General features: G+C 35.2%; 1 protein-coding gene across 3 annotated transcripts in view; it reads left to right on the top strand.

Annotated features, from left to right (window-relative positions):
* The window catches only part of SNX16 (sorting nexin 16), a 43,636-nt gene extending 20,874 nt beyond the window's left edge, over positions 1 to 22,762 (top strand). For all 3 annotated transcript variants that reach the window (XM_019822834.3, XM_019822833.3, XM_045049898.1), the window contains 4 exons: positions 7,690 to 7,759; positions 18,726 to 18,862; positions 19,607 to 19,726; positions 20,424 to 22,762. In XM_019822834.3, coding sequence (XP_019678393.1) covers positions 7,690 to 7,759; positions 18,726 to 18,862; positions 19,607 to 19,726; positions 20,424 to 20,520 — 424 coding nt within the window. In that variant the 3' untranslated portion in view covers positions 20,521 to 22,762. The remainder of the gene's footprint in view (positions 1 to 7,689; positions 7,760 to 18,725; positions 18,863 to 19,606; positions 19,727 to 20,423) is intronic.
* The last annotated feature ends 1,277 nt before the right edge of the window (positions 22,763 to 24,039 follow it).

The raw sequence follows: 24,039 nt of genomic DNA, 5'->3' as shown, positions 1-24,039 counted from the left end.
TGTCTCCCTCTCTTTCTGCCCCTCCTCTGCTCTCAGTCTCTCTCTCTCTCTCTGAGAAATAAACATTAAAAATATATATAATACAAAAAATATTCTGCCTTTTGAGAAAGTGAGTTTCTCTTTACATAAGTATTTGAAAAGGCTAGATAACCATTAGTGGTATTGAAAGGGGAATTATTAAGTGGAATATCTTGGATTAGATAGCTCCTTAGGTTTCTTTTAATTGTAAAATTCAGTAATTCCATAATTCTTGAACAAGATACTTAAAACTATTTTTTACACATTTTCAGCCTGAACTATCTTCTCACAGTAAATTTTTAATGTATCTAAGTTGTTTTTATATATTAAGATATCATCAAGAGAAGCTAGATTAGTCTTAGTATTTTTATAAAATGAAAGAATTCAGTTACATATTCAATAGCTCATATAATGCCAGCTTGTGAGAATGAACACATTATTGCTAGGTTTGGTCAAGTGGTTTTCATCACTAATGTTGGTTTGGTAGACATTCAATTAAGGACACTTTTTTAAAATGCAATAAAGCCAAGTATTTTGTATTCAGATCTGTGTAAACTCTTACCTAACTAAATTGGGTCTCAGAGATCTTCTGTAAAATTCAGTTTTCTGGGCTTAATAGTGAAGTAATTTTAGTTATGTGATTTTAATCAGTATCTTCATTTGGAAAATGAAGTATTTGAGCTAAGAGGCCTCTAAAAGTTCTCTTTCAACTCTAAATTTCTTATATCCTATTCTTTTTATTGTGCTTCTTCATGAATCTTGAAGTCAAACCATCAGAAACAACCAGATTCTGACCTTTTAACTAAGACTTTTGGTCTTGTTGCTGTCCAAAGTCTACCTTCTTATGAAAGTAAGATCAACTTATAGGGCAAATTTGCTCTGATAATAAAAAATGCTGAGGGATACTGTCTGAGGTCTCCTTATCTTCATGTTAAGTCAACAACTGATCTCAATTTTAAAGTAGAGTTTTCCCAGGTGCATGGCTGGCTCATTCTGTTAAGCGTCCAACTCTTGATTTCAGCTCAGGTCGTGATCTCACATGTTCTGCACTGACAGCACAGAACCTGCTTGAGATTCTCTTTCTTCCTCTCTCTCTGTTAAGACGTCTGTTAAAACCTAAAATCCTTCTCAAATTAGAGAATTGTAGTATAGTGTTTACCTACAATGGTGGATAGAAATTTGTTATGATCCTTATAAAAGTCATTAACTTTTTTTTCTAACTGCATAACTCTTACAAATAAAGTCATTATTTGTGGGATGCTTATTCTGTGCTGTGCTAATTGGTTTGGATATGGTCTATATAGTCCAGAAATTTGTCATCTACCTTTTGGTGAAACAGTCTGCTTGGTAAACACAATACTAGTAATACAGTATAGTAAGTCCTATGAAAGGATCTCTTCAAGGTGCTGTGGTAATACTGAACCTAACATAGGGTAGGGGAAGAGGGTCTAGTCAGAGAAGACTCCATGAGGAGGTAACAGATGAGCCGAGTCATGAAGAATAAATATGAGTTAGCCAGGGAAAGGTGGGAAGGATGGGCCAGGCTAATAGCAGCAAACATGACTAAAGGCATGGAGGCATGAAATAGACATGAGGTGTACCATCTTTGAAGTGTCAGGAAAGACAGAATTGGAATGTAGGCAGATGCTTCATGCCAACACTAAGATCTTGGCTTTGTTCCCTCTTGCCAGAGGAAGCATAGATGGGTTTTAAGCTGGGTTTTACCTAAAACACTTAAGCACTCTAGATTAGAGGGTATAAAACTGAACATAGGAACACACCCGGGCTAGTAACTAGGCAAGAGAGCAGCAAGGTCTAAACTAGACCTCCACTGCCGGGCCTTCACATCTATCATAGGGATGTAAACGTGAGCCCTTCAACCTCACACCTAGTCAGCCCGTCTCCTCCAGTGTGACCCTCACCATCACCAGCCTTGATTCCTGAGTCCTTATCCTTCAGGTTGTATTTAACATCTAGTTTCTGTTACTGTCTTTTAGCTGGTAGAGAACACTGAAGAGAAATACTAACTGATTGAACATTTCTATCCCAAATCCCTCAGTAATGTTTTCATTCAATGACTTTATGTGCTTAATTTGATTTTGGCAGAATTGGTATCTAGTATTTTTAGTACATTTTTCACTTGGTTCTCGATTGACCTTTTAGTGAATTGTAGGCATTAGTTTTAAGGGTTTTTTTCCTTTTAAAATACACATTTTGAGGGGGGCCTGGTGGCTCAGTCGGTTAAGCATCCAATTTCAGCTCAGGTCATGATCTCATGGTTCAGGAGTTCCAGCCCCCTGTCGGGCTCTGTGCTGACAGTTCAGAGCCTGGAGCCTGCTTCAGATTCTGTGTCTCCCTCTCTCTCTGCCCCTCCCCCCACTCGCGCTCTCTGTCTCTTAAAAATAAACATTGAAAAAAATTTTAAATAAAATATACATTTTGAGATAAATGGCACATTTAGCTATTAAATTACTAGTTTTTTTTAATTGTGAAGTGTAAACAGATACATAACTATGAAAGAATGTAAAATATAATAGTAAATAGAAGATTTACTAGTAAAGATCTACTTCACTAGGTCAGCCAATGAAATAATTTTTTTATAAGTTTGAAAATACAGTAAAACGCTTAAAGCTTTTTTTAGAGTATCGGAGGAAGAGATCAAGTTTTAGGGCAAATTTGCTCTAATAATAAAAAATGCTGAGGGATACTGTCTGTGGTCTCTGTATCTTCATGTTAAGTCAACAACTGATCTCAATTTTAAATTTTTTTTTTTTAACGTTTATTTATTTTGGGGACAGAGAGAGACAGAGCATGAATGGGGGAGGGGCAGAGAGAGAGGGAGACACAGAATCGGAAACAGGCTCCAGGCTCTGAGCCATCATCAGCCCAGAGCCCGACGCGGGGCTCGAACTCACGGACCGCGAGATCGTGACCTGGCTGAAGTCGGACGCTTAACCGACTGCGCCACCCAGGCGCCCCTAATCTCAATTTTAAAATAGAGTTTTCCCAGGTGCATGGTTGGCTCATTCACAAGCATCCAACTCTTGATTTCAGCTCAGGTCATGATCTCACAAATGAGATTGAGTTCTGCACTGACAGCACGGATCCTGCTTGGGATTCTCTTTCTTCCTCTTTTTCTGCCTCTCACCCACTCGAGTGCTCTCTGTCTCAAAATAAATAAATGGATATTTAAAAAAAATAAAATAGAGTTTTCCCAAACATACCTGAAAGCTATTCTAGATAATAAAGGGAATAGAAAGGTACAGAGTCTTTTTTTTTAATTTTTATTTTTTTAACGTTTATTGATTATTGAGAGACAGAGAGTGAGCAGGGGAGGGACAGAGAAAGAGGGAGACACAGAATCTGAAGCAGGCTCCAGGCTCTGAGCTGTCCTCACAGAGCCCGACACAGGGCTCAAACTCACAAACTGTGAGATCATGACCTGAGCTGAAGTTGGACGCTTAACCCACTGAGCCACCCAGGCGCCCCTGTACAGAGTCTTTCTTTACCTTTTAATTCCAGATTGTTGCATTTTTCTTAGTCAAATAGATTTCTCTAAGTTTATTTATTTGAGAGAGAGCACAAGTAGGAGAGGAGCAGAGAGAGAGGGAGAGAAAGAGAAACGCAAGCAGGCTCTGCACTGTGCCAATGCACGGCTCAAACTCACTAACTATGAGATCATGACCTGATCTGAGATCAGACAGTTAACTGGCTGAGCCACCCAGGCACCCCCAAATAGGTTTCTCTTTTATCCTAATGTTTGTCCTACCTTTATTATCATGGCCAAATGGAAGCAAAAGTAGTAAAGATTGAATACAGATTGGGAGCTGTATTGAACCTATCAGTCAGTGAACAAGGGAGGGAAAAAGTAAAATTTTTTTCCTTGGAAACTGACTTCTATTTTATTTATAAGCATTTAATAATATAGACTCTTTGATATTTATGTTTTATTTGAATTCATTTGATTCATTCACGAATCATACATTGATGGGGTGCCTGGGTGGCTCAGTGGGTGTCTCAGGTGGCTTAGAGACTCCCTGGGTGGCTCACTGAGACTTTTGACCTCTCAGTCCCAAGATCAACTTATTTCAGTTGAGCATCTCAACTCTTGATTTCGGATTAGGTCGTGATCCCAGGGTCATGGAATCAAGCCTCATGTGATTCGCTCTCTTGCTCTCTTTCTGTCTTTCTGTCTTTCTGTCTGCCCCTCTCCCCAACTTGAATGCGTTCTCTGTCTCTCTCTAAAAAAATAAAGTAATAAAATAAAAATTACAGAAAAAACAAATCTTGGTTTATAACACGTAGGAAATCGCTGAGCAGAACCATGACACACATAGGCAGTCAACTATTTATCAAATCTAAATAAAGGTCTCTAGTCAGTGATTCTCAAGCAGGGGTAAGGGTTTCCTTTTCCAGAGGGAAAAGAAAAAGGTATCTGAATGCCTGAGAAGAATTGTTTTCCCAAATACTACCATCTCCCAGGGATTCTTGTGTGTCCCTCTTCCATGCAATAGTGTTTGAGCATATTGACTCCTTCTCCAACACCTGAGTCCCATTGAAATAGAAGAATTGTAGTGAACAACTGAAAAAGTATTTTATAAATCAGAGTCATAAAGCCAGTTTTAAATTTCATTTTTCTGCTACAGATTAAAGAAAGTAGGGCATAGAATATAACCTTGAACTACACTGAAAAATAACTTAGGGGATCTATTGGATTTCATTTGAGTAGAACTCTAGAGAGCTAGAGATCATAAAGATTTTTCTCTTTTTACTGAACTGTATAAATGGACATACAATACCCCATTAGTTTCAGGTGTATATCATAGTGATTCAGTATTTTTATACATTGTTAAATGATTCCCACAATAAGTCTGGCTACCATCTGTCACTACAAAGTTACTGCATTGTTACTGACCATATTCCCTATGCTGTTTATTAGGTGAAGGGGATTAAGAGGTACAAATTTGCAGTTATAAAATAAGTCATGGGGATGTACTATAGATCATAAAGATGTTTAGGGAAGGAGAATGAAATAGAATAGCCTCTCCGAAAAAGATTTCTACAGCTGGGTACATTGTCAACATCACTGTTGATCTTGGGCTGAATTTCTACTATAAACCAAAGGTATAAAAAGAGATACATATATTCCCTTACCTACTTTTTCTTTCCTAGCAGCAGCATTTCAGTAATTAATTTGTAATGTTACTAAAGAATGAGAAAATCTGGCTATAAGCCTATAAGAAAACAATGTCTCATGTTGGGTTATCATATACTGAAAGCATTAAAAAGAAGACCCTTCTATAAACTTATGTGTACTTTCCTTATCAGTCTTAAAGGCTATTCTCAGGGTTTCATCCAGACTTTTGACCTCTCAGTCCCAAGATCAACTTATTTCCTGTGGCTCATTTTTGCCTAATAGTTGGTTCTCTAATATAAATAATAGCTGGATAGAAGTATACTATCTAAACCAAAAGAATCTATAGTGGTCCTATTCTCTTTTCTGTTAGACCAACTGCAATATTCTAGAGGCCTTGGTTAAAGGATGACAGACAAATTGAATGCGGTCTGAGAGAAGTGACCAGCAAGGGGAAAGAATCCAAATGAACCAAAACATAACTAGGAAAGAATTTAAATGTAGAAAAAGGCACATATATTCACTCAGAAGACAGATTTAAGGTCTTGTGACCTTGTATGAGTCATTTTAACTCTCTGAACTTTGGTATCATTTATAAAATGGAAATGTAATGCCTGTCCTCACCTCAAATGATTATTGTGAAAATTAAACAAAACAGAGTATGAGAGAGCCCTGTGTGTGCAATGTACTTTGAAAGTATTAGGAATGATAACCATGTGGCATGATGGGTATGTTAATTAGCTTGATTGTAGTTTGCAGTTCACAATGTGTACTTAAATCGAGTTGTCCACCTTAAATATATACAGTTAGTTGTCAGTTATACCTCAGTAAAATGGAGGAAAAAATGTTGCCTCCATGAATGCAGAGACCATATAGGCTTTAAGTACTCAATAAATTGTGTACAGGTTAAAAGAAAAGAAGATATTAGTGTATTAGTATTGTTTTGGAAAAATATAAGGTTAGAGGAAAGATAACATTTTTTACATTCTGTTAGGGTTATCATGTGAAAGAGGACTTAGATTTACCCTGAATGGCTCAAAAGCACAACTGAGATTCATTGAATAGAAGCTGCAGGGAGTAAAAGCCCAGCTCAGGGAAAAAAAAATAATTCTCTGATTTTCAGTGTTTTTCAAGCATAAGATGGTTTATTCTAAGAGGTGGAACGTTCTCTAAACCTGGAGGTGTTTAGGTATACTCCTGGCTGAACACATGTAAAGGATAGAAAGCATACTATGGATCACATCTTTTAGAAAGCAACTAGATCACCTTTAAGATCCTTTCCATCTGTATGATTTCATGATTATGAGTACTCAGCTTTTTTTCTCCGTTTCCCTGAATGTGTGTCCTTTACTACCTATATTGTCAAGATTTTATACTCCACAAATTTACTCCTCTTTGGAGTCTTCTGGATCATTTTCTTAACACCGCTTCTTTATATTAATTCATATTGCTTTTTCTTTTGGAAAGCTTTCACTGTTCCATTTAGCTCTTCATGACCATCCCCTGTCATCAACCTGTCTCACCTGCATGAACCCCAGCATTCCATTCCCTTCTCAGTATATGGGTGACATCTCCTGACATCTCCTTTATGCAGCACATCAAAAAATCATATTTTCCATATTACAGTTGCCTCTTGAGCAACACGGGTTTGAACTACATAGATCCTCTTATATGCAGATTCTTTACAGCATAGTACTATAAATGTATTTTCCTTACGATTTTCTTAATAACATTTTCCTTTCTCTAGCTTTATTGTAAAAATATAGTATATAATATAATATACAATGTATGTGTCAATTGACCATTTATGTTATTGGTAAAGCTTCCAGTCAACAGTAGGCTATTAGTAGTTAAGTTTTTGGAGAGTCAAAAGATACGGGCAGATTTTCATCTGCACAGGGAGTCAGCACCCTTAACCCCTGTATGATTGAAGGGTCAACTGTATTTCATTATTTTGAAATTTATGGTAATTCAAAAATGAGTTCAGAATTTTTTTCTCTTAAACTCTTTAGGGAAAATATTTAACTAAATTAGTGTAGTAAACATGATTGCAACAAAAATCTTTAACTTGTTTTAGAGTAAATACTTTTTAGTTGCTTTAGAAGCATCTCCTGAGGAAGAAACAAAGTATAAATTAGAAATGGTATTTCTTCATAACAAGATCATGACATTTTTAGACTACTTTAAATTGATATTGTTTTGGAAGTAATACTGTTTCTATTCATCATTTAGGTTGGTCTCTTATACCATTATTTTGACTTATATTTTATGTCTTGCAGTTTTTATATAGCATGAATTCATAATCTCTGTCTTCATAAGATCTTAGAAAATGACTTAAAGTCTTTGTATCTTTTATAGATTTTATATTTGTATTTGGTTGTTTATGTAAAAACACATAAACCAACTTGGTGCTTTTAGTATATACGCAAAACCGATTTGTTTAAAACACTGTAATGGCTTCAAAGTAACACTTGCTTTTTGCTCTCTTTTGTAAACTTATTTGTACCCCAGCTTATTTTTTTTTCCCCTTTGAAAAGCCTCGCAGTGAGAGAATTTCTTTGTCTGGATGATCCACCAGGTCCATTTGATAGCCTAGAAGAAAGCAGGGTAAGTGGTGTATTACATATCACATGGAAAGAGGAACAAATAATACAGTACAATAACCACATTGTTTCTTGAATGGAATAGCAAATAGCAAAATATTATAATTTCAGACCTTTGTAGTTTTAACACAGAAAGCTTTTAATGTTTGAGTCAAAGGTTTCTTTCATTGAAATACATGAACCAGTTCAGTGAAAAAATAAAAATTCATACATGCCATGCCATCAATGAAGCTCTAAAACTAAACATTGCATTTTTCTCCTTATTTTTACTATTTCAAAAGAAAAGAAAATCATCCAGAAATTTATTTTACTACATTTAAAAGTACTATTTGTATGCCAAGCTTCTAAATATCAAAACTAAAGAACCTACAACTAAAATCAGTTAAAACTTACCTTCAGAAGTAGAAGTTATTCTCTGTTGTCAATTCAACTCAAGCTTGATGCTACTCAAATTACTTTAATTCATGTGTTAGATAGCAGCCTATTTCTTGAAGCAGTTGGCCAGATGCACAAAATAGATATGGTAATAATAGATTAGGAAGGATTTTATGCAAGTTTTTTCCCCAACTGTTCAATGGCACTTAAATGGAACAGATTTAATTGGTAGATTTGTAATGTTTTTTGGTTAAACTGAGTCTGTTCTTTATATTAGAGTGAATGCCATAGCTTTTTGGAAACAGCTTTATTGAGGTAAAAGTTTCAGCATAAAATTAGCTATTTGCTATTCCATTGTAAATGTACAATTTAATAATTTTTAGTACATTTATAGAAGTATGCCACCATCTCCATATCCAATTTCAGAAATTCCCATCTTTTTGACAAAAATTCCCTACAAGCCATTTTGCAATCAGTCCATACTCCCAGCTCCAGACAACTATTGATCTGATTTCAGTTTCTACAACTTTATCTGTTCTGGATATTTTTTATGTGAATAGAGTCATAGTGTGTGTGTGTGTGTGTGTGTGATCAGTATTCAATGTACATAATCTTTTACAAATACAGTATGCATATCTTTACATCTACTTTCTTTCACTAGTGTCGTGTTTTTGAGGGTCCACTATGATATAGCCTCTGTGAATATTTCATTACTTGTTATTGCTGAATGATTTTCCATTGTATGCACATACCACATTTGTTTATCCAGTGACCAGTTATGGGACATTTAAGTAGTTTCCAGTTTTGTGCTATTTTGAATAATGCTGCTGTGAACAATCTCATAGAGGCTTTGTGTGCACATTTGTTTCCATTTCTCTTGGATTGATCTCTAGAGGTGGAAGGTTTGCTTATATGGCAAATAAAGTTTAACTTTTTAAAGAAACTCACGGTTTTCTAAAGTAGCTATACCATTTGACATTCCCACCACTAGTATATGAGAACTCCAGTTTATCCATGTCCTTATAAATATTTGATTTATCTGTCTTTTGGAGTGTAGCCATTCTTGTGAGTGTGTAGTGTGGTATTTCACTATAGTTTTAATTCACATTTCCATAATGACATGTTGGTCACTTTTTTAATATATTGATCACTTCTTCATGTGTTTTTTAGCCATTCCTATGTTTTCTTTGATGAATTGTCTATTTACGTCTTTTGCCCATTTTTTTCCAAGTTTGGTTGTTTGTCTTATTGAGTTATAAGTGTTCTTTATTTTGGATATAAGTCCTTTATCAGATATCTGATTTTCCTATATTTTCTCCTGATCTGTATTCATCTTCTTAACGGTGCCTTTTAAAGTACTAATGTTTTTCATTTTAATGAAGTTCATTTTATCACTTTTATGTTTTATTTTTTAATTTTTTTAATGTTTATTTTTGAAAGAGAGAGAGAGGCAGAGTGCAAGCAGGGGAGGGGCAGAGAGAGAGGGAGACACAGAATCTGAAGCAGGCTCCAGGCTCTGAGCTGTCAGCACAGAGTCTGACACGGGGCTCAAACTCCAAACCATGAGACCATGACCTGAGCTGAAGTCAGATGCTTAAACTACTGAGCCTCCCAGTTTATCACTGCCCCCATTTTATCACTTTTTTTAAATGGCTCATGCTTTTAGTGTTGTGTCATTAAGAACTCTTTCCCCAGTATCATCTGGCTGGCTCAGTCAGTAGAGCATCTGACTCTTGATGTCAGGATTGTGGTTCAAGCCTCACATTGGGTATGGACCTACTTAAAAAACAAAAAAAAAAAAAATTCTTTACCTTATACAGGGTCACAAAAGTTTTCTCCCTTTTTTCTAGGAGTTTTATAGTTTTAGTTCTTACACGTAGGCCTGTAATCCATCCTGACCTGATATTTTTTTAACAAGGTATGAGGTAAAGGTCTTAAGTTCCTACCGATATCTAATTGTGTCTGTACCTTTATTGAGTTGGCACCTTTATCAAAAGTCAAGTAAACATAAAAGAATGGGTTTGTTTCTGGGATCTTCATACTCTTCCATTGGTCTAGGTACCTATCATTGTGCTAGTACCACACAGTCTTATTTATTACAGCTCTCTTATGGTTACTGTTTGCCTAGTATATGTCTTTCCATCTTTTTGCTTTCAGTTTGTGTCTTTCAGCCTTAGGTTCTGTTTCTTGTATATAGCATGTAGTTAGGTCTTGGTCTTTTGTTTAGTCTGACATCTTTACCCTTTACATCTGCCATTTTGCAATTTATTTTCTATCTGTCTCATCTCTTTTGGTCCTCTTTCTCCTTTACTGCTTACTCTTGTGCAAAAGAAGTATTTTTAGTATGCCAGTTTGATTCCTCTGTAGAAATTTTTATGTTTTTTTATTTTTTAGTGGTTTCTGTAGTATGCATTATAGTATGCATCTTAACACAGTCCCCTTCAGAGTAATACGTAATTCCAGTAAATTATAAACTTGATGTCCATATATCTTCCCCCCCTCCTTTGTATTGCTGTTATTACATATTTTTTAAAGTAAGCTCTAGGCCCAATTTGGGGCTCAAACTCATGTTCCTGAGCCAGCCAGACACCCTATTATTACATATTTTAAATCTATGTTATAACCCCAGTAATACAGTGTAATAATTACTTCTATGTACAGTCTTTTCTCTTATAAAGAAATTAAGAAATGGGAAAAATATGTTATAAACTCTTATATTTATCTATTTATTTACTATTAACAGCCCTCTTGATTCCTTCCTGTGAATTGATGTTATCATCGGGCATTACAGCTTCAACATCTTCCTTTAATATTTTTTGTAAGGCAGGTCTGAGGCAACAAATTCTCAGTCTTTGTTTATCTGGGAATGCTCATTTTTGAAGGATGGTTTTATTGACAGGTTTTTTTCTTTCGGTACTTTGTGTCATTCCTGTCTTCTGACCTCCATAATTTCTGATGAAAAGTCAACCTTTAATTACATTGTTCCTGTGAACATGATGAGCTATTCCACCCTTGCTATTTTCAAGACTTTTTTTTTTTTTACTTTCCTTTTTTTTATTAACATTTATTTATTTTGAGAGAGACCATGCACGTGTGAGCTGGGAAGGAGGGGCAGAGAGGGAGAGAGAGAATCTCAAGCAGGCTCCACGCTGTCAGCTCAGTGCCCGATGTAGGGCTTGATCCCATGAACCATGAGATCATGACCTGAACCAAAATCAAGAGTCAGATGTTTAACCGACTGAGCCACCCAGGTGCCCCTTGACTTTCAGCAGTTTCATTATGATGTGTCAAGGTGTTTATCCTAATTTGGCTTCATTGAGCTTCTTGGATTTGGCAAATTAATGCTTTATGTAACATTTATGAAATTGTTGGCCATTATTTCTTCAAACAATTTTTCAGTCTTGTTCTTTTGCCCTTCTCCTTCTGGCATTACCATTACCCACGTTTGTATACTTCATATTGTACTACATGTTTCTGGATACTGGTTTGGTTTTTTGTTGTTGTTGTTGTTGTTGTTTGTTTGTTTTTGTTTTTTTTTTATTTTATTATTTTTGGGACAGAGAGAGACAGAGCATGAACGGGGGAGGGGCAGAGAGAGAGGGAGACACAGAATTGGAAACAGGCTCCAGGCTCTGAGCCATCAGCCCAGAGCCTGACGCAGGGCTCAAACTCACGGACCACGAGATCGTGACCTGGCTGAAGTCGGACGCCTAACCGACTGCGCCACCCAGGCGCCCCTGGTTTGGTTTTTTTTGTTATGTCTTTCATTTTTTGTTTTTTTCCCCAATCATTTTTCCTCAGCTCTTGAGATTAAATAATTTCTATTGGTCTATCTTCTAGCTCACGGACTCATTTTTGTATCATTTCCAATCTGCTGTTGAGCCCCTTTTGTTAATTTTTCACTTTGGGTATTGTGCTTTTCCAATTCCAGAGTTTCTATTTTCTTTTATTACTATTATTATTGTTATATCTCTTTATTAAGTCTGTACTGTGTTAATTAATTATTATGGTTTTATAATCTTTGTATCTGGCAAGGCAAGGTTTCCCTTCCTTGTTCTTCAAAATTGACTATTTGTTTTCCCATATGAAATTTAAAATCAGCTTGTGAGTTTTGTGAAAGATCCTGGTGGCATTTTGTTTTGAATTATAATAAATTTACTGATTAATTTTGAAGATCAGAGTCAGTACAGAATTGAATCTTTCTATCAATAGATCTTTTTAAAAGTCTTTAATGAAGGTGATTTTTTTTTTCCTTAAACTTGTAGGGAAAGCTGTAGAATACTTTATGGATTTTCTTATCATAATTGGTATTTTCTAATTTGTTACTGTTATTATTTTCTATATATTTTATGTTACATCTTTGATGAAATCTCTCATTAGTTTGTAGATCCTTTTAGATTTCTATATATATAATCACATTCTCTGAAATATTAACAGCTATGTTTTTTCTTTTTTAATCCTTAATACCTTTCATTTCATTTTCATATTTTTTGTGTGCTAAGTAGAAACTTTGGAGTTAAGTAGGAGCATTTATGGTGAGCATCCTTTTCCTCTCTTCCTAACTTTAAAGGAAATGATTTTGTATTTCACCATTAGTTACATATGGTGTGTCCTACAAGCTGTTGGTAATTGTGGGTTATGTTTGTTTGTCTGTGTTTTTAGGCTAAGGAAGTTCTATTCCTAGTTTGTTGAAAGGTTGTGTTATGTGTATATTATTAATGCTTTTGCTTACATCTTTCAAGATAATCATATGGGTTTTTTTTTAATCTGTTAGTGTGGTAAATCACATTCTCAGATTCTTAAATGCTAAAACATTATTCATTTGTGAAATTAACTCATTCAGCATTTTTTTTAATTGCTGGATTTGGATCGTAATGATTTTATTTAGAGTTTTTGCAGTATAATTTTACTCCCTGTTATTGTTGTTGGATCTGGCACCAGGATTATACAGGTCTTACGTAGGTTGAGGAATAGTCTCTTTTTCTTTTCTCCAGAATCATTTGAGTAAGATTAGTATTGTTGGTTCCCTGAGTATTCATTAGAACTCACCTATTAAACAACCTGAGTCTGATATTTTCTTTGGTTTGTTCGATAGTTTTATGCATAGATTTTCAACAACTGATTACGTTTCTTTAATGAGTAGAGTTGATTTGACTGTTTCTTTAGGGATCAAGTTTGATGTATTTTCTTAGAGGATTGCCAATTTGTACAGATTTTAAACTACATTGATGTAAGGCTGTTTTCTCATGATTTTTAAAAATATCTTAACATCTTAATTACCAAAAGTAGTATACTTAATTCCCTCATGATTTGTTGTTAATTTTTTTCTTTAGAATTCTGTAGTTGAAATATCCCTAGTGAATCATTCCTTTTATTATTAGATAGTGACTGTTTTTGTGCCTGATGTTTTCCGCTTGAAATGCATTGCTCTGATATTCATAGAACTATACCTTTTGTGGGGAAGAAAGAGCAGATTTGCCTGTTGCCTTATAAGTATTTTTCTATCTTTGTATTTAAAGTGTGTTTCTTGGGCGCCTGGGTGGCGCAGTCGGTTAAGCGTCCGACTTCAGCCAGGTCACGATCTCGCGCTCCGTGAGTTCGAGCCCCGCGTCAGGCTCTGGGCTGATGGCTCAGAGCCTGGAGCCTGTTTCCGATTCTGTGTCTCCCTCTCTCTCTGCCCCTCCCCCGTTCATGCTCTGTCTCTCTCTGTCCCAAAAATAAATAAACATTGGGAAAAAAAAAATTTATAAAGTGTGTTTCTTGTCAGCATCATAGAGGTAGATTTTTGGGTTTTGATATAAACAGAAAAATATGTTATTTAACTGGTGAATTTATGTTATAATGTGTCCAGTAATTACCAATATACTTGTATTTATTTCTGTCATTTTATTTTGTGCTTTTTATTTACCCTGCTTCTCCTTCCCTTCCCTTTATATACGTAATGCATTTTCTTTCTTCCCTTTTTTCCTCTATTCTTGGCTTCTAAGCTCTGTATTCACTGTCTTTTATTTAATGGTCATATGTTGTTCTCATCAGATAATTTAGAACCAGGTTGTTTCCAGCCTTCCCAAAGTGAGCCAGTGCTTCCTTTGATTTACCTGCCACTTTCTTTGCTCACCATTCCAAGTTCTTTCACCTCACTCTTTCCACTGGGGCTCAGTTAACTGCTCCTTGAAATACGTCATTTAATAGTTCTCTTTTAGTGAATGTGTGTTGGTAATGGATAGGTATTTAATGTCTGAAATTTTTAAAATCTTGCTCTCATTCTTGAAGTATGATATAACTGGGCCTAGAATTCTACCTTGATATCATTTTTCTTGGTGCTTCGAGGTCTTTTCCACTGCCTCTGCTGTAGACCGTTGCTGTGAACCATCTATTCTCAGTTCATTGTTGCCCCTTTAGAGTAAACTTTTTCTTTCCTAGTATTTTAGAGATCTTCTCTAAAGATCTAAATGATCTAAATGATTTTGGCATTTGCAATTTTACTATCTTGTGTGTGGGTGGTTTCTATTTTTGGTTTCCTTGGGATGCATTATTCTTCCCAAATCTGAAAGTGCCAGTATTTAATCAGTTGTGAAAATTTTCTGCTGTTTTCCTACGAAGTGTTGTTTCTTCTTATTCTCTCTGTTCTCTTTTTTAGGAACTCTATGTATAAATGTGTGTGCTAGTTTCTTTTTTTTTTCCTTTTCCATCTGTCTTAACCTTTCCTTCATGTTCTCTATCTCCATCTCTCTTTGTTCTTCAATTTATAAATTCTGCAATTTTCTTTGTTCTCCCTCCCAGTTTATTGTATTGTCTTCAGACAGGATTATACTACTGTTTGATACTTCCATTAAGATTTTAATAATATTGACTATATTTCTCATGTCTTGACATTCTGTTTGTTTTGTCTCAGTTATACCTGATGTTTTTTTGATAGTGACTTTTAAAAAATATTTTCAGGGTGCCTGGGTGGCTCATTTGGTTAAGCGTCAAACTTCGGCTCAGGTCATGATCTCGCAGTTTGTGAGTTCGAGCCCCGCGTCGGGCTCAGTGCTGACAGCTCAGAGCCTGGAGCCTGTTTCAGATTCTGTGTCTCCCTCTCCCTCTGCCCCTCCCCTGCTCATACTCTGACTCTCTCTGTCTTTCAATAATTAACATTAAAAAAAATAAAAAATAAAATAAAAAATATTTTCAAGTCTTTATACTTGTTCATATTTTATGGTCTTTAGTAATATGCTATCTGAAATTTATGGAATTCTAATTTTTCTGTTTTTGGGGTCTGTTCACTTTCTTTTATGTTGGATGATTTCCTAGTGTGTTTTGTAATTTTGGATTGTAAATTTACTTTGATTAGAAGTTTGTCTACAGGAAACCTTAACAGCCAAAGTTGAGGGTATATTCTTCCATGGAAATTTGTTTGCTTCTACTGAGATACCTTGAGTATTGTTGATCCTGGACCATTTTTTATGCTGATTTCTAAGCTTGGGTGTTTCTGGCTAATTGTGATAGTTATAAATTCAGTACAAAATCCACATGAGGTATTATTAGCTCATGGTTGTAGATTCTTCCAGAAGACTTTAGCTCTCCCACCTAAAAGCCAAGATGAGACAAACAGTCTTCGTTGATGCATTCCTATTTTGATGAGTGATTTTTATTAATGACTTAGCTTTTTAAAGTCCTTGTTTTATTCCTGAGTGTCTCATTTTTTGGTCACTAGCCCTTAAAATGTGCCTGACTCCTCATCTCTTGTCCTATCTTGGTGTTTAAGGTTCAAAATGACCAAAAAATAACCTCTCTTCAACCCTCCTCCCACTATCCAAAGACATAGTGTCGGTGCTCGTGGCACTTGTTTTCGTTTCTCTTGATTTTTGTTCCCTGAGACTTACCTCTGTTTCTTGCCCACATAGCTATTTTAAAAGTTGGGTTTTTAGCTAGGTATTTTATAGCCAGAGGCCTTATTTTGTTCAGTCACCCCCGTGCTGTGATCAATGGAAGTTATGTGTGGTTCATTTTTTTTCTTCTTGTCTGTGTTCCTGGTTCTATTTCCATTATAGTTGAAAAGCATTCGGTTTTTTCATAATGTGAATATACCCAAGGTCTTAAATCTGGGAATGTTTATAAGGTTCATCTTATGTCATTAGGTAAAAATGCAAGCCACGGAATGTTAGGTATTATATACTTCACTTATATAAAGACAAATATTTGAGAAACTGAAAGTAATTCAGTTAGGTGGAACATGGGGTATGAGGAGGATTAGAAGACAGGAAAAGGAAATAGAGCAAAAGCTATGAAGTTGGGGTGAAAGGCATATGTCACATAATACTTCATTTGTCAAGGTAAGATATTTGACCTTATTATTTAGGCAGTAGTGAGTCAGAGGTAGCATTATCAGATCTGTTTTATAAAAAGCCAGCTTAGGGGCACGTGGCTGGCTCAGTCGGTTCAGTGTCTCACTTTGTTTGGCTCAGGTCATGATCTTGCGTTCCCGAGTATGAGCCCCCGCGTCGGCCGCGTCGGGCTCTGTGCTGATGGCTCCTCGGAGCTTGGAGCCTGCTTCAGATTCTGTGTCTCCCTCTTTCTCTGTCCTTCCCCCACTCACGCTGTGTCTCTCTCAAAAAGTAAATAACGTTTAAAAAAATTTTAAAAACAACAGAAAAAAAGAAAGCCAGTTTAGATTAGCAGAGTGCCTAAGTGAACATAGGTAAACCAATTAGTTTACTGGTGGTGTAGTTTGGTTAACAATTAAAGACTGTAGAAATGAGAACAAATGACAAAAATACAAGCAGTGTTGATGAGGCAGTGGGGGGTGAGGGGAAGGGAGAGTAGAAAAACTGAGTTATCCTTGGGTCATAGAAAGTAGGTAGGGAAATGGAGTGATCTAAGATGCCTGCCCGGTGGCTTGGAAGATGAGGAGGTAGAATAGATATTCCTTTGTGAACACCATTTGACTTGCCATTTGTACATCTAATTCTTCTGAAGAGGACCAGTAGGTATATGAATGATGTCCATGCACTCAGGAAAGGTGTGGGCTGGAGATTAACAACAGCAACAACAAACCACATTGGAAGTTAGATAGAATAAACATGAGAGCTGACATGTTAACAGTAAGTGCAATTGCCTAGGGATGGCATATAGAGCAAGAGATTATGTAACCAAGGGCAAAACTTTAATGAATGCCCACATGCAAAGAACAAATAGAAAACTAAGAAGTAACTGTCAAAGTTAAGAGGCCAGCCAGGAAGTTTTATGGAGGCCAGTGAAAGAGGTTTCCATTATTTTTTTTTTTTTTTAATTAAGTCACTGGTGAGTGACATTCAGTGTAGTTAATAAAAACAGTACTTTGGATTTTCCAGTTAGAAGGTCATTGTTAGCCTTTGCCTGGGCATGGTTAGTAGAGAAAAAGAGAACAAAACTTATCTAATTTAGTGATTTTAGAGGTAAATTGGGGGCTCAATTTGAGTGAGAAGTACTTTTTTTTGTGGAAAACTTCTTTGTTTTGAAAGGAAGGAGATTGCGTTAGTAGCTAGAGAGGCTCTTGATCAAGTGAGTGGTGGAGATAATTTTTTTTTAATATGGAGAAATTTTTAGGCTTCATCAACTTGAGTCAACTTTATCAAGTAAATGCAGGGTCCAGAGGAAGGGGAAAAGTTGAAAATTTAAGAGAAAGTATGTGATAGAGCATGCTTCCAGAGGAGGTAAGGGTACATAGGATAGAGCATGTTTCCAGAGGAGGTAGGGTACACGAGATGACTTGAGTCATTCAAAGACATTCTTGAGAACAAGCGCAGGATGCTAATGTAGTTGAGAATCGGGGAGTCAGGGATTTGGTTTTTCCTGGTATAGGAATCAGGATCATCAGGGTTTGGAATCAGCAATAGTAACATGTCGTAAGTGGACTTGCCAAGAGTGAAGGTTTAAAATAGTCACAGAGAAGACAGGGAATGATATAGACAACTAGGAATAATTAGAAGCATTGATCAGTTTCACTGAAAGCCTCATCAAGATAAGTGACCTACATTTTTTCATGACATTTTTTATGGTAGTATGATTTTGTTTATTTGTTTTAATCTTTATTTCAGCAGGATTTAGCATCTGGGTATGATGGGTAGAATGTCAGTTTTGAATGAATATGGTAAAAGGAGAAGCAAGAGGAAAGCAATGTTGGGGAAAAATAAACAAGTGCTATTGAGGAGGTTGTTATAATAATATACCTGCTGAGCTAATACAAATGAATAACCACATTTTTCAAAACATACTCATCTAGGACCAGGCAAAAATAGAGATGAAGGAGAGTAGAAACTTTAACAGTGGTTACTGGTTATTTTTTCCCAGTCCTACACTGGAGGGTTATCACATACTCATTTCAAGCACCATGGCCTACTACTTAACAATTCTCAGGAAAAGGGACTTGTAATTGTAAGTCCACAAGGTAGGTGAGGATTGAGTGTCAAGATAGCAAAGACCAAAAAAAAAAAAAAAATGCAGGAAGAGAACAAATTGTTTGGGCTACATACATATTATTTTGATTATGTTCTTTGACTCTTTAGTAATGCTCTTGAGGGAGATACTGCATAAGTAATTAATTTTTTCTTCATTTTTTGTTTGTTTTCAAGGCTTTCTGTGAAACTTTAGAAGAGACAAATTACCGTTTTCAAAAAGAACTACTTGAAAAACAAAAAGAGGTGGAATCACTGAAGAAACTGCTCAATGAAAAGCAACTTCATATAGATACTCTAGAGAACAGAATTAGGTATATTGTGATACTTGCATTTTTGGCCTTACTAATTCAACTCAATACTCTGGGCTAAATGCCCTTTGTATTTTAATATGATTTAGGAAATTTCTGATTCCAAAAGTCTTAGACTCTTGGTATACTTCCTTGTAGGTTGGAAAAGTTGCCTTTTGATAATTTATTTAGGAGGCTGAACATTTGAAGGATGGGAAACATCAGAAAAGCCTCTAGTTCAACAAGATAAACATTATTCACTTCACCCTATTTAAGTGGCGTCTTTGTTTCAAGGCACTTACACTAATTTTTCACATGTGAAAGTTGTAGTTTGCGTTCCTGTCAGCATATATTGAATTGATGTTAAAATCACTTTACATTAATCATAAGTACTAATTTCTCTGTTGACTCCCAGAGTCAGCACTTTATTAGCCATTTTAAGAATAGTTGAAGACTGGGGCACCTGGATGGCTCAGTCAGTTGAGCATCCAACTTTGGCTCAGGTCATGATCTCACGATTCATGGGTTCAAGGCTCGCATCAGACTCTGTGCTGATAGCTCACAGCCTGAAGCCTGCTTCAGATTTGGTGCCTCCTTCTCTCTCTACCCCTCCCCTGCTCGTGCTCTGTCTCTCTGTCTCTCAAAAATAAATGTTAAAAAGAAAAAAAAAAAAAAGAATAGCTGAAGACTGCTAAAGCTACATGTATTTACAAAAACAAACCAGTATTTATTTGTAGAAAATAACTTGTTGCTATAATTTACTTTTAGAACATTGTCTTTAGAACCTGAAGAATCACTGCTCATGTGTGGAACGGAAGGTGGACACATCCCAAAGGTGGACTCCTCTGCACCTGAGGTTGATAGAGATGATTTACATGAAGAATCTAGGTAAATAATATTTGGTTTATTGTAGCCCAATCATCTGAATAACTAGAGGCAAATAGGCACTAATACTCTACAGAGTATTTTTTATGAACCCAATGTTATTGTATCATAAATCTGAGCAGAGAAAGACTTACAGATATTCTAAGCTGTGCCTAAAAATGAGTGTTTACAATCCAGGCTGTAAATGTTATTACTTACTTTGAAGATATATCTAAATTAAGTACTCAGTTAATTTATTAATTTTGTAAAGCTTGACAAATTAATCTCTCTCAGTCTTCTTCCATTCAAAAAGTGGGATACTGTAATAGCAACCAGCCTGCCTACCTACAGGAATGATAAAAAGATAGTATATTTGAAAGCACATAGAATATTTATTACTTATAAATCCAAAGTCATTATTAATACTTTAGTGTTAGCAGGTAAGCTGTAATTATGAGAACAAATTTTATATTGGTGAAAGTCACTATATTTTATTGATAAATGATAGTTGAAAGAGCTGAAAGAATTAAAAATATATCTCCAAAGGTGTTGTAACAACAACTTAAAAATGATTAAATTTCTGATCAAATATTTAAATATTCTTTTCCATGAAATATTTCCATTAATATTTAAATATTCTTTAGGTAAAATTTGAAAGGTGATAGTGAAGGGAAACAGCATGTATCTAATCCCTTTATTGACATGTTTCTCTTTTTTGCAGAGCTGATGATAAGCCATGCTTAAGTTTGAGTGAACCTGAAAATTTTGTATCAGACATAGAAGTAGCAGAAGTGGCATACAGTGCTGAGGACGACTAACTGCGAGCAGTTCCTTCCATTTCTATGTTTCGGCAAATTTAGAATAGAGTGGGAAATAGTTAAAAATAAAAGAAAGACTGAAGCATTTACAGAAAACAAAAAGATTGCACATGTATAAAGTTTACATAAAGAAAAGTTTTTTAAGTTATTGGGATAGGAAATGTATTCATTGCTGCTTTAAACTATCTTTTATCCAACCTTTGTATTTAATACACCAAAAAAAAAAATCTAGTTAGAATTCTGTTATCAAAACTAAATTCTTAAATAATGTGCATAAATTATTTTGGCTTTTTGCCAATATATTGCTCCAAACTAATGTGTGTATGCACGCTTGTGTGTGTGTGTACGTATGCGTGTCTGTGTTTGTGTTTAAATTGCCAATTATATCAGTTAAGTGGACATTAAATGCATGTTGCTATCTGGTTGATATATACTTCTTTGTATCTCTGACATGATATATTTTCATTAGTGGTTTAAATCAGCGGTAAAGATGAATTAAGTTTTAAATATTGACATGTTTGCCATCTGTAAATAAAAATTGCCTGTTGCAATGTTATTGCTATTTAAAAAGAAGAAAACTTTCTAATACCAAAGGAAAACTATTTGAAAGAGCTATAGTAACATATAATAACATAGCTAAAGTGATAAAATAGCCTTGATTTTAAAAGCTAACTGATTATCAGAATATTATAAGTGTCCTAGTTTATTATAATATGTTGTACTGATTTTCCACATAATCTTTATGTTAAATTTCTACCTGTAGAATCAGTGAGTTTGCCTCTTTCAGAATACTACCTCTTTTTGCTAATCAAAATATACTCTTTTGAAAATATTGATTCTAAGCAAATAGGGAGTTATACAAAAAAAACACAAAATAAAAAGCCATATATACTATAAAGTTCCTAACTATGTTGACTCCTGGGATTGCATTTTTATCTCTGCATATGTGAATATGTTGCTATAATGTATTAAGGCTGATTTTCCTTTTAATATATTTAGCCAAGTGATGCACTTTATGATAATTAAACTCTTTTGTGCCAAGTTTAATTGGTGAATTTCTTTAGTAAGTGGAGTTAGGAAAAACTTATGTAGTGCCTTCACTATTTCACTTTTATACACCAGTCTGCTAGAATCTGTGAGTCAGCTTTATGAAAAAGTGTTTATTTCAGATTTGCTTATAGTTGTTCAAAGTGCCTTGTTTCGTTTTTATAATATGTAGTTACTCATTTATTTTCTATTTCCACTGCTTTGCATATTGCTGTTAATAAGTACTGTGATCATGCTAGCATTCTGAAATTCCACTTGGTTTTTTGAACTGCATGTGCTTTCTAAAAGCTGAGGGAAACTTACTAGGGAAATAGAATAACGATCTCCAGTTTTGTTTTCTTCACTATCTAAAAGTTTATCGGTATCTTGATGTACATATTAAAATGTGGTTGTTTAAAATTCTACTTAAGTAGATAAAAGATCAATTGGCTATTGTCAACTTTTGATCTAAAAAGGGACTGCTTTTTACCAAAGGACCAAAAATTGTAAAAAAAAAAAAAAAACAAAACCTTTGTCCAAATGCACAGGTATGTTTTGTCTCAAAATATATTCCACAAAGTATACTAGAAATGTGTTTACTATCTTGGGAGATAGAAAGAATGTAATAAACTATTCTATCTGTTCATTTCAAATATTCTAGGCCTAAAAAGGCGTAAAAAGAACAATCATTTAAATTAATATCATTTTTAGTCGAATAAAACAAGATGATCTTTGCTGAATTTTAGACGTTATAGTGCTATATTCATGTCTGCTTTAAAGTGAACCATACATTTTCAAAATCTAGCCTTTAAGAACATTGTATGTAAAGTTTTGGATGAGTAAAGAAAAACCCTTGTTGATAAGCCACTATTATTTATATTTAGAATTTACTTTTTTTTTTTTACTTTTGTGATGCATTTTATTCCCAGTATTATATTCATTTAATAAATTATTTTTTCAGTACAGCAGTAGCTATGTTGTTTAGATCTTGAATACCATTTTCCCCCTTCAATTTCAATGTTCTCTCTATCCCTTACAATTATTGTAAATTTAATTATACTTAACTGCTGCATTTCACAGACATGGAATGAGTTTATGATTTTTTTAAGTTTATACTTCATATTACTGATAATTTTAAGTCTTTGTGAATAGGTGCAGTACACTTCATATGTAACCAATATTAATAAAAAAAATTGAACATAATTCAAGCAGAAAATACTTTTGTGGATAATCTTTTAACTTAAGCTTCTAAAAATTAAGTTCATGTATAGGTAGTAAAACCATAAAACGTAGCATTTTAAAATGCATTTTATTTGTCTACTATCCTGAGATTACACAATTAAAGCACATTTATTTAGAAAATCATGTTCCTCAGATAAATTATGTATGTAGTCTACTCTAACCATCTGTGATATCAGAAGGGAACAGTGGCCTTCAGTCTGCAAATAATTTGTCTGGTTTTGAAATGAGTTTTGTTACTTACAGGAATAGAGGAGTTTGGGGATTATGTTAAAAACAAGTCTGTATTCCTAACTAGTAAGGAGAAGAATCTAAATTTTATCCTCTGGAAGATTTTCAAAGAGCCACATAGATTATCCACATTTTACATCTTCCTAAAGATAATAGAATTATCTTTACTGTATTGCACTTTGCTTCTGTGCTGTTGGCTTCTACTAGCAAAACAATCATTGGAACTTGTACAACACAAGTGTTTTTAAGGCTGATGTCTGCTATACTACACAGTGTACCCTTTATGAGGACTCATGGGAGAAAATTCTCTTAGGTCTCAGTAGCAGTAAAGCCTGTTCTTAAAGAATTGGTTTGTTTTTATCCTAAAGACTCTGTTACTGTGTTTCTCTTTTTTGATTTGTTTTTGGAGCAGCCTTAAGCCAAATTGTAGGTCACCTGTAACTACCATATAGAACCTTAGGAGTTGTGCTTTTGTGTAGTAAACATGATTTTTTTTTTTTTTTTTTTTTCTCAACTCCAGTTTTCCTCCCTGTTTAAGGTCTTCAGTTAGGACAGATGTATATTTCTGTTCTGATAAAGTCTCAGATTTGAATGATATTTTAGGCTACATTAGATAAGAACTTGTCATAGTCTGTGCTAACAAAATTACTGAACCAGTATGGATGGCAGTTCTTAGGGTGCCTGGTGGCTCCGTTGAGCATTAGACTCTGTGCTCACAGTGCAGAGCCTGCTTGGGATTCTCTCTCTTTCTCTCTGCCCCTCCCCCACTTACACACATGCACTCTCTTTTTTGGGGGGGGGGGGACAGAGAGACACAGAGCATGAACGGGGGAGGGGCAGAGAGAGAGGGAGACACAGAATCGGAAACAGGCTCCACGCTCTGAGCCATCAGCCCAGAGCCTGACGCGGGGCTCGAACTCACGGACCGCGAGATCGTGACCTGGCTGAAGTTGGACGCTTAACCGACTGCGCCACCCAGGCGCCCCATGCACTCTCTCTTGAAACAAACATTTTTTTTTTAAG

Source organism: Felis catus, chromosome F2 (assembly GCF_018350175.1).
Source record: "Felis catus isolate Fca126 chromosome F2, F.catus_Fca126_mat1.0, whole genome shotgun sequence".
Lineage (NCBI taxonomy): Eukaryota > Metazoa > Chordata > Mammalia > Carnivora > Felidae > Felis > Felis catus.
Note: the sequence above shows the minus strand (reverse complement) of the source record. Positions and strands in the feature narration are given on the sequence as shown.